This window comes from Corythoichthys intestinalis, chromosome 12, assembly GCF_030265065.1.
Source record: "Corythoichthys intestinalis isolate RoL2023-P3 chromosome 12, ASM3026506v1, whole genome shotgun sequence".
Classification (NCBI taxonomy): domain Eukaryota; kingdom Metazoa; phylum Chordata; class Actinopteri; order Syngnathiformes; family Syngnathidae; genus Corythoichthys; species Corythoichthys intestinalis.
In genome coordinates this window covers 8,862,207-8,879,598 of record NC_080406.1, presented here as the reverse complement: position 1 = coordinate 8,879,598, position 17,392 = coordinate 8,862,207, and the positions used below count along the sequence as shown (strand labels likewise).

General features: G+C 38.9%; 1 protein-coding gene across 16 annotated transcripts in view; it reads left to right on the top strand.

Moving 5' to 3' along the window:
- Window positions 1-17,392, top strand: part of LOC130927028 (guanine nucleotide exchange factor DBS-like) — a 116,443-nt gene that overhangs the window by 75,397 nt on the left and 23,654 nt on the right. For 7 of the 16 annotated variants that reach the window (XM_057852488.1, XM_057852491.1, XM_057852487.1 and 4 more), the window contains exons 18-26: window positions 26-95; window positions 173-430; window positions 2,546-2,671; window positions 4,684-4,905; window positions 6,847-6,939; window positions 7,050-7,128; window positions 12,212-12,278; window positions 14,302-14,414; window positions 14,600-14,689. In XM_057852488.1, coding sequence (XP_057708471.1) covers window positions 26-95; window positions 173-430; window positions 2,546-2,671; window positions 4,684-4,905; window positions 6,847-6,939; window positions 7,050-7,128; window positions 12,212-12,278; window positions 14,302-14,414; window positions 14,600-14,689 — 1,118 coding nt within the window. Of the gene's footprint in view, window positions 1-25; window positions 96-172; window positions 431-2,545; window positions 2,672-4,683; window positions 4,906-6,846; window positions 6,940-7,049; window positions 7,129-12,211; window positions 12,279-14,301; window positions 14,415-14,599; window positions 14,690-16,323; window positions 16,634-17,392 lie in introns of those variants that run through there. The other 9 variants (XM_057852493.1, XM_057852481.1, XM_057852482.1 and 6 more) reach the window with 7 other exon arrangements.

Sequence of the window (17,392 nt, the reverse complement as noted above, 5' to 3'; positions counted from 1 at the left end):
AATAGTCATCCAAATTTGTTCCCAGGACATTTCTCAGGGAGTTGGAGCTTTACGCAGACTGTCCAGAACTAGTCGGGAGATGTTTCCTAGAAAGGGTAAGCAAATTAAGACGTTCTGTAAGCATGTAAGGATTGTTATGTAACATTTCCTCAACATTTTTGTCTTCGCTTAGATGACAGACCTGCAAATCTATGAGAAGTACTGTCACAACAAGCCTCGCTCCGAAAGCCTCTGGAGGCAGTGCTCCGACTGCATCTTCTTCCAGGTACTCTCAACATTTAAACCTGGTTATTTTTGGCTCGTGTGTTTGACATCTTTATTTCACACTCTTCAACAGGAGTGTCAGAAAAAGCTGGAGCACAAACTTGGCTTGGATTCCTATTTGCTTAAACCTGTGCAGAGAATCACCAAATATCAGCTGCTATTGAAGGTAACAATGAGTGAGAAAGTTGGAGCAGGGCCGAGAATGAAAAGTGGTACAGCGATACCTCAGCTCACGAACATAATTGGTTCCCAGAAAGTGTGTGTAAGGCGAAAAAGTTCGTCTTCCGAACATTTATTTCCCATAAGAAACCATTAAAATGAGAATAATCCGTTCCCAGGTCCCCATAAAACATAATTTTCTACTAAATAAGCCTTAAAACTACACAAAAATATACCTTATTTTATGTATAATAAATGTGCTATTGTATTATAATTAAAGAAATAAACTGTACTGTAGAATAAAGTCGTTTTATTTACCTTTGTGATGGTAGTTGATGGCTTGATGGAATGGAGTGGGAGGAGGAGGGAGGGAGGGAGTTACTGTTTGGAAGGAGAGTGTTACCGGCAAAGTGCGCAGTTAGCGTAGACTCCAGCGCTGTGTCCCACACATGCTTTTGGTTGTTAATAAAAGTGTCCACAAAAAGCCATCCGACGCCTCTGGGTGTTTGTATGCACGCCGCCACCTTTCTGGAGAGGAAATCGGGCGAACCGAAGACAAGCGACGACAACGAGCCAACGTGACTCGCCGGTCCACTTCTCACTACGGTGGGAAGCTGAAAGCACCACCAATTACCAGTCGAGGGCGAATTGGTAACACGAGTCACCTTCCATAATGACTGTAGGTAACTCTTTTTCGGTCCCATAATAGCAAAAGTACACTCAATATGGTCAAAAATGTCTATCAAACACAAACCACGTCCGCACTCAACGAAAGGGAGGGGACCAACTGGGACGCCGTGGGCATGCGTCAGCTTCTCGTGGCGCTGTTCGACCGCGTGGTTTCGTTCGTCCGCCGAAAACTAGTTCGTCAGCAGAGACTATATGCTCGCGAATTTAATGTTCTTGAGGCGAAAAGTTCGTGAGCTTAAGCGTTCGTGAGCTGAGGTATCACTGTATTTGCAACGTGGCAAAATGGATTTTGCCATGTGGCATCTTTTTGCCATATGGCAATTTTTTTTTGCCATGCGGCATTTTTATTTGCCTTGTGGCAAAATAGATTTCCCCATGAGGGAATTTTGTTTTTTTGCCATGTGGCATTATTTTTTTGCCATGTGGCAATTAGATTTGTTTGCCATGTGGCATTTTTTTGCCATGGTGCAAAATAGATTTTGCCCTGTGGCATTATGTTTTTGCCATGTGGCAATAAGATTTTGCCTTTTGGCAATACGATTTTGCCATGTGGCATTTTTTGCCATTTGGCAATAAGATTTTGACATGTGGCAAAATTGATTTTATCATGTGGCTTTTTTTTTTTTGCCATATGGAAAAATCAGTGAAGCTGTATGCTTGGTTAAGAGTCTTTATTGCTCGCTTTGAACTCTCGTACACTCTCTCTTGAACCGGAACGCGCGCGGCCAATCAGACACACAATTACGGTGGGTGAATTATGTCAACAAAGGGGATTTTGCCATGTGGCATGTGGCATTTTTTTGCCATGTGGCAAAATACATTTTTCCATGTGACATTTTTTCCCAGGTGGCAAAATGGATTTTGCCATGTGGCAAAATGGATTTGCCATGTTGCAAAAATTTTTTTGCCGTGTGACATTTTTTTGCCATGTGGAAAAAGTTTGCCATGTTGCAATTTTTTTTTGCCATGTGGCAAAATTGATTTTGTCATGTGGCATTTTTATTGCCATGTGGAAAAATGGATTTTGCCATGTGGAATGTGGCATTTTTTGCCATGTGGCAAATTTGCCATGTTGTAAAATGTTTTTTGCCATGTGGCAAAATAGATTTTGCCATGTTGCAATTTTTGTTTGCCATGTGGCAAAATGTTTTTTGCCATGTGAAATTTTTTTTGCCATTGTGGCAAAATAGATTTTGCAATGTTGCATTTTTTTACCATGTGGCAAAATAGATTTTGCCATGTAGCATTTTTTGTCATGTGGCAAAAAAAATGCCACATGGCAAAATCCGTTTTGCCACGTGACAAAAAAAGTAAATAAATACCACCATGCAAAATCATTTCGCCACATACCAAATATCACTTTTGGTTCTCGCTTTCGTAATTTGAGTATTTTGGGCTAAAAATGATTATTGATTTGTCTTTTTTCTTTCAGGAAATGCTTAAATACAGTAAAGGCTGTGAGGGTACGGATGACCTGCAAGAGGCTCTGACCTCCATCTTGGGCATCCTTAAGGCTGTCAATGACTCCATGCATCTCATTGCCATTACAGGATATGAGGTGAGATGTGATACAGGTCAACGAATCACTTATATAGGCATGGATGGAAAAAAAAGTTGCCAAGTCATCCGTGCGAGTTTTTGCCCACCCCTTTGTTGTGGTACATACCTCCATGCTACTGAATCACCTGTCACGTAGTTGTGGACTTCATGAAATGCTTGAATATTCCAAAAATTAACACACAAAACAGTTTGCTTTGACTTGATCTTCTTACTAAAGAGCCGTTAAGTTTCTATGTTAAATCTCACAAGCACCAGAATGAAATTTTAATGAAATAATCATTTATTTTATCTAAAACTAAGCTGCATCAGAGGGTTCAAAGAAAATTAATTGGTCAATCGAATCGTCTGTCGCCAACGACTAAAATAAAAAAATCTGTGGAAAAGCCCAGCAAAATGTATCATGGGAATTGTCATTGCATTGGCATGCGCAATGATTGCCTGCCTGTATTTGTAATGCTTTTGTTGTCCCCTAGTGGCTCTTTAGTGTAACTACTGTAAACGTGATTTAATTGTAAATTTGGCGCATTTCAAGTTATATGATTTATACAGGATTAGTGCTGCAACGATTAATCGATTAACTTGAGTATTCGAAGCTTCAAATTAAATTTTGCTGCTTCGAGGATTCGTTTAATTAGAACGGTGTTGTAATGGTTTGTTTTGAAAGTGTTTGCATTTAGTTTTATTGATTGGAGTGGATACACTGCCCTCTAGTGGCAACTGCTCCCCTGTTAAGGCCAATTTAAGGTTTTGTTTGAGCTAATATGTTTCTTTATGCATTCATAATTTAGTTAAGAAGTATATTTAGAATGGTGGGAATAGGTGTTTGAACAATTTCTTAAAAGCTTTGTTAAAAAAAATAATAATAATAAAAACATTAGCATTTTATAGCTTTAAGCCAGCAGACTTTCGCAATGCAAGTTAGCCAATTGTTCATTTTATGTACTTATATCATTGTTAATTATTTATTTACTATTTGAATCTAAGCTCAGATATTTAAAATTAGTTTTAAATGTATGTATTGCTCTTGTGAAATGAAAGTGCACTCAGGGATTGTATATTTTATTTTGAAAGTGCAATCTAAGCAAGGCGGGACGGTGGCTGAGTGGTTAGCACGTCTGCCTCCCAGTTCTGAGATCAAGGGTTCAATCCCGGGCTTCGGCCTTCCTGTGTGGAGTTTGCATGTTCTCCCCGCGCCTGCGTGGGTTTCCTCCGGGAACTCCGGTTTCCTCCCACATCCCAAAAACATGCATGGTAGGCTGATTGAACACTCTAAATTGTCCATAGGTGTGAGTGTGTGCGTGAATGGTTGTGTGTCTCCTTGTGCCCTGCGATTGGCTGGCAACCAATTCAGGGTGTCCCCTGCCTACTGCCCGAAGTTAGCTGGGATAGGCTCCAGCACCTCCGCGACCCTCGTGAGGAATAAGCGGCATGGAAAATGAATGAATGAATGAATCTAAGCAAGACAAAATGAATATTTTTGCAAGCATAAACACTTTTCACTTTCATTTTACATCTCCTAAAATCTATTCTTCAAGGCATTAAATGTTTATAATCTGATTACTCGGTTATTCGAACTTACTAATCGATGGATTAATCGATTACTTAAATAATCGATAGCTGCAGCCCCATATGGGACATTTATTTTCTATTAACGCCAGTTGAAGTTTTCTTGGGGTTGTTACATTTATCATTATTAAAGCATCTGATCCAGTGGGGCATCAGAATACAATTAGCAATAACACGTTAAGTGCACAACAGCAGATATCGGTATCATATTTTTTTAGTTTGACAATATCGGTTATCAGTTAAAGTGTTTATCGGGTATAAGTCATAATGAAAGTAATTTTTGTTCACTATTTGAGGAAAAACAGTAATTCAGACACATCCACTGTATTTTAGTCCCTTGCTAGAAATAAAGAATTGAACTGACCAGCTTCACTGAAACATGGACATATAAGACTTGACATCACTTGTGTCTAAGTTGCAGTGTATTTTCCTTTACTACTGTAGGGCAACCTGAGTGAGCTGGGAAAGCTGCTGATGCAGGGGTCATTCAGCGTGTGGACGGAACACAAGAAAGGCCACGCCAAGGTGAAGGACCTAGCCCGTTTTAAGCCCATGCAAAGGCACATCTTCCTGCATGAGAAAGCCCTACTCTTCTGTAAGCGAAGGGAGGAGAGTGGTGAGGGATACGAGAAAGCTCCCTCTTACAGCTTCAAGCAGTCACTCAGCGTAAGTGCTTCACCATTCTCGACATATTTCATTACCGTATACACCTGAGTTTAAGTCGCACCAGCCAAAAAATGCCTAACGAAGAGGAAAAAAAACATTTATAAGTGGCACCGGAGTATGAGTCGCATTTTTGGGGAAAATTTACTTGATAAAATCCAACACATAGAACAGATATGTCATCTTGAAAGGCAATTTAATATAAAAATTAGGGCTGTCAAACGATTAAAATTTTTAATCGAGTTAATTACAGCTTAAAAATTAATGAATCGTAATTAATCGCAATTAATCGCAATTCAAACCATCTATAAAATATGCCATATTTTTCTGTAAATTATATATATAATCTATAAAATAAATTGTTGGAATGGAAAGATAAGACACAAGATTGATATATACATTCAACATACGGTACATAAGGACTAGTGGGCATTTCACTCTACTGTCATTTAAATCTGTCTATGCTGTCCTCACTCCGAAGCGTCTACTTTTTCCAAAGCTAGACAGCTAGTGAACGACACCTTAATAATCAGACTTCTTCCTTTTTCATCTGATTTATTAATAAAATAGCCTCAAACCATTTTCCTCTTTAGACCGTCGTAAAACTACAAAAAAAAGTACACAAGCATTGCATTAGCAACAACGTTAGCTTAGCACGCTATACAGGTTCACTAAACATAAACAAAAAGCGTCTCATACAAAAAATAGAACATTTCGCTTACTAACATAATATGTACATTCTTTACAACAACCATACTTACGGATTTGTCCAAGGATCATATAAGCACAACATTACAACGTAGGCGTCAGCCCGAGACGTCGTGCAGCCATATTGAACTGGCAAGAAAACAATAAACCATGTCGCAAAGCGACCACAAGAGTTCGCTGTTAGACAGCACAAAAAGCCTTGCTGTAAAACTTAGCAAAAGGCAGAATACTGTCTGAGTGGGACTTGTGCGTTAATTGCGTCAAATATTTTAACGTGATTAGTTACAAAAATTAATTACCGCGCGTTAACGCGATAATTTTGACAGCCCTAATAAAAATACAATAGAGAGCAACATGCTGAATAAGTGTACAGTATGATAATGATACATGATGCATGAACAACGAAATGCGAATATACTGTCCTCACCAGGACGCTACGGTCCTGGCTATACAGCGAGCTAAACTCCCAAATGACGATGCTGGACGTCCGTATAATTTGCTGCCTTTAATTAAGCCGTCGTTATGACACCATCATTTGAAGAGTCAAACTAAAAATAGAAATAATACAAATCAATTTCGTCCTCGATACCAAACAGGTTTGCATTAAGGTAAATAAATGATAATTAGCTGCTATTACAGCAATGACACAAACGGTTAGCATGCGTTCGCTAGCATTAGCACATCGCTTAAACAACCACACAACTGGCTCTAAGTGTCCTAACGCGGGTGGAAAACACACAACAACAGAAAAGATGATACACACAAACGTTGCCTCTGTAGCGATATTTTACAAGCATAAACAATTCTCTCCCTCTCTCTCGCCCACTCGCTCGCTCTTCTTCTGGCGTGTGAGTGCTGTTCTTTGCGTAAACAAGTGCAAGTGCGCCCCCACTTGGGCGTGAAAGCGCCACAAACTAAAAGCATGCATTTCAATATAAAAAAAGTCAATATTGAGCACACATTGCCAAAACGTGGCCATAGCTATTAAGAGTTATTCAGATAAATATAGCATAAAGAAGATGCTAACAAGTTTACCAAACCATCAGTGTCACTCCAAAACACCAAAATAACATCTGAAATGATATCATAATGTGTTGATAATTTCACACATAAGTCGCTCCTCAGTATAAGTCGCACCCCCAGCCAAACTATGAAAAAAAACAGCGACTTATAGTCCGAAAAATACAGTATTTGCTTGCATTATTTAAAATGTATTTGGATTATTTTCCTCAACAGATGAATGCTGTTGGCATTACTGAAAATGCCAAAGGAGATAATAAGAAGTTTGAAATCTGGTGTAATTCTAGAGAAGAGGTCTACATTGTGCAGGTAGGAAATGCTTGATGACATGCTAATAGCTTCCAATGTTGATAATTAGCAACATCAACAAAAATCCAGTTTTTCTAACCTATCATTGCATGCTATTCTTAAAATATCAGGCACCAACACCTGAAGTTAAGACCACCTGGGTGAAGGAGATAAGGAAGGTTTTGACAACTCAATTGGAAGCATGCAGAGGTAAAAGTGATCTGTAAATGAAACGTCAGTGCATGTCGATACAATATATCCAAAACGTGATTCATCACGATAATTTATAGTCCAAAAATTTATCAATATGTTCCTACTAAGAATCCATATATCGTTTTAAAATGTGTCACTGTTTAATAAAAAAAATCTACCTAAATATTGCATTAAAATAGTCTATGTACCTTAATGGCACTGAAACCATAGCATTCGCAGCATTTTGTGGGCATTTACAGGTTACTTCCTGTTGATTTTGAGTCACTTCCTATTCAGTAACCCAAAAACAACAGGACGTGACCTGTAAATGCCCCAAAATCAACAAGAAGTGACCTTTAAATCCCCCCAAATCAGAAAGAAGTAACTGAAAATCAACAGGAAATAAATAAATAATCAATAAACAGCAAAACCCTAACTGGAAGCAGAATTAAAGACGCCGCGATTTTAACGAGATATTATCGCATACTTACTGGATGAAACATGGTGATATAACAAGGGTCGCGATGTAGAAATCGCAGACAACAAGGAGTGGTCGAGATTTTCTTTTTCATATATTTACGCTTTTAAACGTCATTTTTCTATTTTTCTTTATTTGAATTGATTATCATCTAGTACAGTGGGGCAAATAAGTATTTAGTCAACCACGAATTGTGCAAGTTCTCCTACTTGAAAATATTAGAGAGGCTTATAATTGTCAACATGGCTAAACCACAACCATGAGAGACAATGTGGAGAAAAATTAGCGAGGCCTATAATTGTCAACACGGGTAAACCTCAACCATGAGAGACCGAATGTGGAAAAAAAACAGAAAATCACATTGTTTGATTTTTAAAGAATTTATTTGCAAATCATGGTGGAAAATAAGTATTTGGTCAATACCAAAAGTTCATCTCAATACTTTTGTTATGCACCCTTTGTTGGCAATAACGGAGGCCAAACGTTTTCTGTAACTCTTCACAAGCTTTTCACACACTGTTGCTGGTATTTTGGCCCATTCCACCATGCAGATCTCCTCTAGAGCAGTGATGTTTTGGGGCTGTCGTTGTGCAACACGGACTTTCAACTCCCTTCTCAGCCCGTGGTGTCAAAATGAAAACAAGAACAAGGAGCAAAAATCCCAGAACCGCACAGGGGGGGGGTCTAGTAAATGACCTACAGAGAGCTGGGACCACAGTAACAAAGGCTACTATCAGTAACACAATGTGCCGCCAGGCATTCAAATCCTGCACTGCCAGACGTGTCCCCCGCTGAAGAAAGTACACGTCCAGGCCCGTCTGCGGTTCGCTAGAGAGCATTTGGATGATACAGAAGAGGACTGGGAGAATATGTTATGGTCAGATGAAACCAAAATAAAACTTTTTGGTAGAAACACAGGTTCTCTTGTTTGGAGGAAAAAGAATACTGAATTGCACCATACCCACTGTGAAGTATGGGGGTGGAAGCATCATGCTTTGCGGCTGTTTTTCTGCAAAGGGACCAGGACGACTGATCTGTGAAAAGGAAAGAATGAATGGGGCCATTTATCGAGAGATTTTGAGTGAAAATCTCCTTCCATCAGCAAGGGCATTGAAGATGAGAAGTGGCACACAGCCAGGGCAACAAAGGAGTGGCTTCGTAAGAAGCATTTCAAGGTCCTGGAGTGGCCTAGCCAGTCTCCAGGTCTCAACCCCATAGAAAATCTGCGGAGGGAGTTGAAAGTCCGTGTTGACCAACGACAGCCCCAAAACATCACTGCTCTAGAGGAGATCTGCATGGAGGAATGGGCCAAAATAACAGCAACAGTGTGAAAAGCTTGTGAAGAGTTACAGAAAACATTTGGCCTCCATTATTGCCAACAAAAGGTACACAACAAAGTATTGAGATGAACCTTTGTTAGTGACCAAATACTTATTTTCCACCACGATTTAAAACTCAAACAATGTGATTTTCTGTTGTTTTTTTTTCCACATTCTGTCTCATGGTTGAGGTTTAATCATGTTGACAATTACAGGCCTCTAATATTTTCAAGTGGGAGAACTTGCACAATTAGTGGTTGACTAAATACTTATTTGCCCCACTGTATATCGGGGAAAATACGACAGTAACAAAAAAATACAATTAAGCGATAGTTATGAGGTAGATACCCGTGACTTTTTTACAGACGCCAAATTTTTCATTGTGATGTAATTTGTTTAAAAGTTTAAAATATGCGAGTGAATAATTTTTTTAAGTCGTTTTTTTTTTTAAAGCTAAATATTAGACATCAATTCATGATTCTAAGCTAAAAATGACAGACATTTAGAATCATAAATATAATTACTTACCTTCTATTTATGGCTAGGTTGAAACAAAAGCGGTTGCGCAGCGTCTGTAAATGGGGGTTTCCAGGGTAAAACGGACAAATTAAAAATAGTTCGGAGGCTTAGTGCGCCATGATTCTGCATTGGCAGCATATAGACATACTAGTATTGTTCTATCAAACACAACAGTTCTTTTGGCTTAAAATACGGCAGTTTATTTTAAAGAGAGTGCAAGAGCAGAAACTGCTTTTTCAGTCTTGTCTGTTTTTTTTTCAGCCATAAGCCATAATTATTGGACTTATAATAATTATGTGTTTTTTAGCTTCTAATAAAAAATTTTCTAAATATTATGGGACCTTAATGGAAAAAAAAAAGAAAAATATACAACTGCATTTATTCAGTGGGGGAAAATCCCACATAAAGAAATAAATATTTGACATCAAATAATGTGTGTCACAATTATTAGCACCCCTGGTGTTAATACTTTGTACAACCCCCTTTTGCCAACAAAACTATAATGTTTCACAAGATGGGAAAAGACAGAAAGAGGGATCTTCAGCCATTCCTCTTTGCAGAATCTATCTAAATCATCCAGAGACCTGGGTCCTCTCCTCTGTACTCTCCTCTTTAGCTCAGCCCACAGGTTTTCAATGGGGCTGAGGTCTGGGGACTGAGATGGCCATGGGAGGAGCTTGATTTTGTGTCTGGTGAACCATTTCTGTGCAGATTTGGCCATATGTTTAGGGTCATTGTCTTGCTGAAAGACCCAGTGAGGACCCACCTTCAGCTTTTGGGCAGAGGGCAACAAATTTGGATTTAAAATGTCCTGGTATTTCAAGGCATTCATGATGCCATGCACCCTAACAAGGTCCCCAGGGCCTTTGGAAGTGAAACAGCCCCACAGCATCACTGACTCACCCCATACTTCACAGTGGGTATGAGGTGCTGTCTACACGCCAACAAGCTGTTTGTGAGGCATGCACGGAGAAAACCTTTCCTCACTCACGATCATAAACTCAAACGTCTGGAGTTCGCCAAGCGGTATTGGGGCTTCAACTGGGACTGTGTGCTTTGGTCAGTTGAGACCAAGATTGAGCTTTTTGGCAACAAAAACTCAAAGGGGGTCTGGCGTGCCATGAAAGATGCGCATGCTGAAAATCACCTCATACCCTCTGTGAAGTATTAGGGTGGGTCAGTGATGCTGTGGGGCTGTTTCGCTTCCAAAGGCCCTGGGAACCTTGTTAGGGTGCATGGCACCATGAATGCTTTGAAACACCAGGACATTTTAAATCAAAATCTGTTGCCCTCTGCCTGAAAGCTGAAGATGGGTCGTCACTGGGTCTTTCAGCAAGACAATGACCCTTAACATATGGCCAAATCTACACAGAAATGGTTCACCAGACACAAAATCAAGCTCGTCCCTTGGCCATCTCAGTCCCCAGACCTCAACCCCATTGAAAACCTGTGGGCTAAGCTGAAGAGGAGAGTACAGAGGAGAGGACCCAGGTCTCTGGATGATTTAGAGAGATTCTGCAAAGAGGAATGGCTGAAGATCCCTCTTTCTGTATTTTCCCATCTTGTGAAACATTATAGAAGATTAGGTGCTGTTTTGTTGGCAAAAGGGGGTTGTCCAAAGTATTAACACCAGGGCTGCTAATAATTGTGACACACATTATTTGATGTCAAATAATTATTTCTTTTATGTGGGATTTTTTTCCCCCACTGAATAAATGCACTTGTATTCATGGTTGGATTTTTTTCTTTTTTTTCCATTAAGGTCCCATATTATTTAGAAAAAAAATATTAGAAGCTAAAAAACACATAATTATTTTAAATGCAATAATTATGGAGGGCACTGTATATACTCTAATTATATATATATATATAGTCAAGCTGACGGGATCATTTCAAGTATCAATATGTGCGTCCGGCTCCCAGTGTTGTTGTTTCTGAGGAAACATGGTCGAAATGGCTCTTTGTGTGTTAAAGGTTGCCGACCCCTGCCCTATCCGATTGCATGCCACTATATGTGACCACACTATATGCACAAATACTGTAGAATGCACAATTCTGCCCCTCATTATTGAACTGGAACACGTAATAGGGAGCACAACACCCCTGTTTTGGCTTCCTTTCATTGGCTGCCTGTAATTTTAAGATTCTGCTTTTTTGTCTTCAAAGCAGCTGTAAGTGGTGATGACCCACCTTATCTCGCAGAGGTGCTTCATCCCTATCCCCCTGTCAGGTGCCTTTGGTCGGCCAAGCGGCAGCGTCAGGGGGTTCCAAAGTCTAAGCAAAAGCTTAGAGAAGAACGAACTTTTTCTGTTCCTGGTCCGAAATTATTGAAAGACCCCCCTGTGCCCACCAGACGAGCACCGTCTCTGTCCATATTTAAATCCCACCGCAAAACTCACTCTTACACTTTGGCTTTTGACAGAATTTAAGCTCATGATCTTGTGTTTTCCTGACTTGTTTTATTTTCTTTATTTTATTATACTTTTTAGCCTTTTTGTGGGAATGATGATGTCATGTTGTATTATGTTTGACTGTTGTGTTTATGTGCAGCACTTTGTTGCAGCTGTTCTTAAAGTGCTATATTAATAAAATTGAGTTGAGATAAGCAACAATATATTTATATTTATATGTATAAATACTTCCTGCTTTTCAGATTATATAACAGAAATTGGATCATTTCCTTCATCACCTCTGACAATCTGCCATGGTATCATGGTTGGGAATTGATGCCACTGAATAAAATAGAGGATGGACGCCCTCTAAATGCTTTTTTTTTCTTGTTCAGAAGCAAGTCAGCAGAGGGCGCCAGATCAGGTTATCCAATGTCCTCCAGGAGGACCAGACAATCAAAGGTAAGTGGGATTTTGCTATTTAAAACAGGCCCGGCCCTGTGCATGGGCGAGCTAGGCGATTGCCTAGGGTGCCATCTTGTTGCAGGGGTGCCAAATTCCTTTGGGGTGGAAAAAAATACCCTAAAAATTTTTTTCACGCTACACTTCAAGAACATTTTCTAACATATTAATTCATTTAAATAGTTCATATATATAAAAGAAAAAAATATTGCTGTCAAATTTATCGCGTTAGGGGTGGTAATTAATTTATTTCATTAATCACGTTAAAATATTTTGCTATTTAACAGTAGATAAAATATAACTACTGTGGCGAGCGACGTGGGGAAGAACAGTGCAGAACAAATACCATTTGCAGCCACCACTGACAGTCATGATTGCCCAACTTCCCATCATGCATTTGGGCGGAACAGCTAAGTCGCTTCAGTATCATTTAGTCAAAGCACAACAACAAAAAATAATCCTATCTCTCGGAAAAAATAATGTTCACAAAAAGAACAGCGCTGAATGCAAAGAGAACTGACATTCCCAATCAAAATAGCTTTGCAAAATACACATAAAACTTACTTAAACTTTGGTCAAACTCTAACCAAACATTTCGTTTAGCTCAACAAATACACAGATGGCAATATTTACTCACAATATGCAAACTATCAGAGGTCTCGTACTTTGTGAAGTCAACACTCAAATGAACGTAAGGTACAATGAACCCAGAAACTACGGCGTCAGTCGAGGGGAAAACGCACTCGTTGGCTAGATCTGTAATTACCGTATTTTTCGGACTATAAGTCGCACCTGAATATAAGTCGCACCAGCCATAAAATGCCCAATGAAGAGGAAAAAAACATATCTAAGTCGCACTGGAGTAAAGTCGCATTTTGGGGAGAAATTTACTTGATAAAATCCAGCACATAGAACAGATATTTCATCTTGAAAGGCAATTTAAAATAAAAATATAGAACAACATGCTGAATAAGTGTACAGTATGATAATATTACATGATGCATGAACAACAAAATGCGAACGTGGCCGGTATGTTAACGTAGTATAGATATTAAGAGTTATTCAGATAACTATAGCATAAAGAACATGCTAACAAGTTTAGCAAACCATCAGTGTCACTCCAAAACACCAAAACAACATGTGAAATGATATAAAAATGTGTTAATGATTTCACACATAAGTCGCACCTCCAGCCAAACTATGAAAAAAATATGATAATTTAAAACTCGCCATTGACACCTTTTGGTGTATTTCAATCACTATCTTACGAATTTAAAAACACTGGAAGAATGCCAGGGAGCCCATGTGACGTCCCGCTCTGCGACGTCAACAAGCTATTGGTTTATTTTTTGATTGAAAATTTTACAAATTTTATTAAAACTAAAATATTAAGGAAGGGTTTTAATATAAAATTACTATAACTTGTTCTCACATTATCTTTTAAGAACTACAAGTCTTTCTATGCGTGGATCCCTTTAACAGAAAGAATGGTAATAATCTTAATGCCATCTTGTGGATTTATTGTTATAATAAACAAATACAGTACTTATGTACAGTATGTTGAGTCTATATATCCGTCTTGTTTCTTATCTTTCCATTCCAACAATAATTTACAGAAAAACATGGCATATTTTAGAGATGGTTTAAATTGCGATTAATTACGATTAATTAATTTTTAAGATGTGATTAACTCATTTAAAAATTTTAATTGTTTGACAGCCCTAGAAAAAATGTGGGCTGTTTCCAACCTGGGGTGTATTAGCCACTTGCTATTTTGTAGCACATAAGAGGCAGGAAGGAGGAATCCAAGCTTACAGTATGTTAGCAGATCCACCTGCTGTCAACACTGTTGTCATTCAACATGCCTCATAGCATGCATTGCAGCACTACAGACAACCAAAATTCATGTTCTTGGCTATTTCTTCAGTTACTGTCCAAGCATCCCCTAGGGCACCTTGTCACTGAGGGCCGGGCCTGCTTGAAAATTATGTTTTCCAAGCTAAAATTCTTGACTTATGTCCAGCAGCAGTCCATTCAAGATGGGCCAAAGAAGTTTGAAGAAAGGAGATGAGAGGAAAGCAGAACAATGCATTCTCGATTCCAATTCTTCTCCTTCGTCAAAGTCAGCAGGGAAAGGTAACATTTTGGGAGGGTTTCAGGCTATATTCATACATGATAACTACACCTTTATTCCCAATTCTTGTTTGATTCATGTCATTCCTCATGTTTCCTTCCTTTGAGTGTCTTTCTACTTACCTTGCGCCTTTCCTCTATTTTTGTATTATCTTCCTGTTCCTCTTGCATTTCCTTTGGGTCGGAAGAGAGAGCCTCAAGCCCTACCTCAGACAGAAGTGCGGCAGCTAAAAAGCGATTTACTTTACAGGGCTTCAGTAACCTCAAAGCTCAGAAAGGTAACTGCAGGTCATCTTGTCCTTTCACATCAGATCATTAGGCCTGTTCTGGGAGGTTTGACATTCATAAAGAACACCCCACAAGGCATTTAGGGAAAATGTGAGAAGCACGTTCAAGTGTCTAGAAATTTTATTTTTTAAGGTAACAACTGCACAAAACTATTTTAAAAAATGTTAAGTTTCTAACGTCCAATAGCAATATACTAAAGTACTGGTGATAAATATTACATATTAAAATTAGGGCTGTCAAATGATTAAAATTTTTAATCGAGTTAATTACAGCTTAAAAATTAATTAATCGCAATTCAAACCATCTATAAAATATGCCATATTTTTCTGTAAATTATATATATTCTGCAAAATAAATTGTTGGAATGGAAAGATAACACACAAGATTGATATACATTCAACATACGGTAGGTACATAAGGACTGTATTTGTTTATTATAACAATAAATCAACAAGATGGCATTAACATTATTAACATTCTGTTAAACCGATCCATGGATAGAAAGACTTGTGGTTCTGAAAAATGTTAGTACAAGTTATAGAAATTTTATATTAAAACCCCTCTTAATGTTTTCGTTTTAATAAAATTTGTAAAATTTTCAATCAAAAAATAAACTAGTAGCCCGCCGTTGTTGATGTCAATAATTACTTACACAATGCTCATGGGTGCTGAAGCCTATAAAATCAGTCACACCCAAGCGCCAGCAGAGGGCGGCAAAACTCCATAAAACAGTTAACAAGTGGGCATTTCACTCTACTGTCATTTAAATCTGTCTGAGCGGGACATGTGCGTTAATTGTAATTTTGACAGCCCTAATTAAAATTAAATTGGGAGACGGTAATGTAAATGTAGTGTGTTGAAGGTGTGCCGTAATTTAGGACCGGATTTTAGGGAAACCGAAGCAAAAACTGGAATGGATTATGTAAATCGGTGCGCTGGAAAACCCGGATCGGACTTTCAAAAAATAACTGGATCGGAAGTCTGGATCGGAATTTTTCCAGTGTTCCGATCCGATACCGATGCGCATTTTTTTGCCCATATCGGCGTCTGATCCGATCCAAATACATCTCTAGATCGGGACATCTCTAGAATAGAATAGAATAGCCCTTTATTGTCATTATACAGTTGTACAATTAAATTGTGGAGCATCTCACTTTTCAGTGCAGGACAACTAAAAAACTCGAAGTGGCTTGCAAGAATAAAAGTATAAAATCTAAATAAACATAAAATATGTGTGAGGTAATCCTATATGTTCAGGCAGTGCAAGTAATTGAAGTGAAGTAGCAGCAATTGACAGTGAAGGCATTGAATATTGCACATTAATATTGCACGTAAATAAGTATTGCACATAGAATATGTGTGAGAAGTTAAGTAGCAGAAGTTGACAGTCAGGCATTGAATATTGCACATTAATATTACACATAAATAAGTATTCCACATAGAATATGTGTGGATAGAAGTAGCAGAAGTTGACAGTGAGGCATTGAATATTGCACTTAGTAAGTATTGTACATAGTGCAGTATATTGCATGTAAATGAATATTGGACATTGGGTGATGTGGTGTTACATTTAGCAAAGAAACTGTTCCTCAGTCTGTTTGCTCTTGCTTTTAAACACCTATAGTGTCCCCCAGAGGGCAGCAGTTCAATTTGAAGTTGATGCTTCTGGGCATGCGGGTCAGTTTGCTCTGCGTGTGTCGGACTACGAATTAATGCATATGCATAACACTTGAACGAGCTCAATGGACAAAGGCAGTATGAACGGACACACCAAAAAATCTGATATGAAAAAAAATCAGATTTGTGCATTAAGACCTGTGGTCTGAACTTAAGTCGCACTAGCCAAATATGCGCAATGGAGTGGAAAGAAAAACATTTTAAGTGGCACTGGAGTATACAGTGGGGCAAATAAGTATTTAGTCAACCACTAATTGTGCAAGTTCTCCCACTTGGAAATATTAGAGAGGCCTGTAATTGTCAACATGGTTAAACCTCAACCATGAGAGACAGAATGTGGGGAAAAAAACCAGGAAATCACATTGTTTGATTTTTAAATAATTTATTTGCAAATCATAGTGGAAAATAAGTATTTGGTAAATACCAAAAGTTCATCTCAATACTGTTATGTACCCTTTGTTGGCAATAATGGAGGCCAAACATTTTCTGTAACTCTTCACAAGCTTTTCACACACTGTTGCTGGTATTTTGGCCCATTCCTCCATGCAGATCTCCTCTAGAGCAGTGATGTTTTGGGGCTGTCGTTGGGGAACACGGACTTTTCACTGCCCCGGCTGTGTGTTTGGGATCATTGTCATGCTGAAAGACCCTGCCACGTCTCATCTTCAATGCCCTTGCTGATGGAAGGAGATTTTCACTCAAAATCTCTAGATACATGGCCCCATTCATTCTTTCCTTTACACCAGTACTTCTCAAATGGTGGGGCGCGCCCCCCCAGGGGGGCGCAGAGCGATGCCAGGGGGGGCGCGAGTGACCTCGGGGAACATGCTTTTTTTTTTTTTTTTTTTTGCCGTACTAGAATAAAGTGTACTTGCACATCCACTCCGTGGGTGGCAGTGGCGCTCTCATTTTCAAAGTGCGTGCAGTATTTTTGAAGTAAGCAAGAGCACACGGAAGAGACTCATGCAGAGCTGGACTCACGCAGCAACCCACTGTCTTCGGTTCTCACGTGTCCG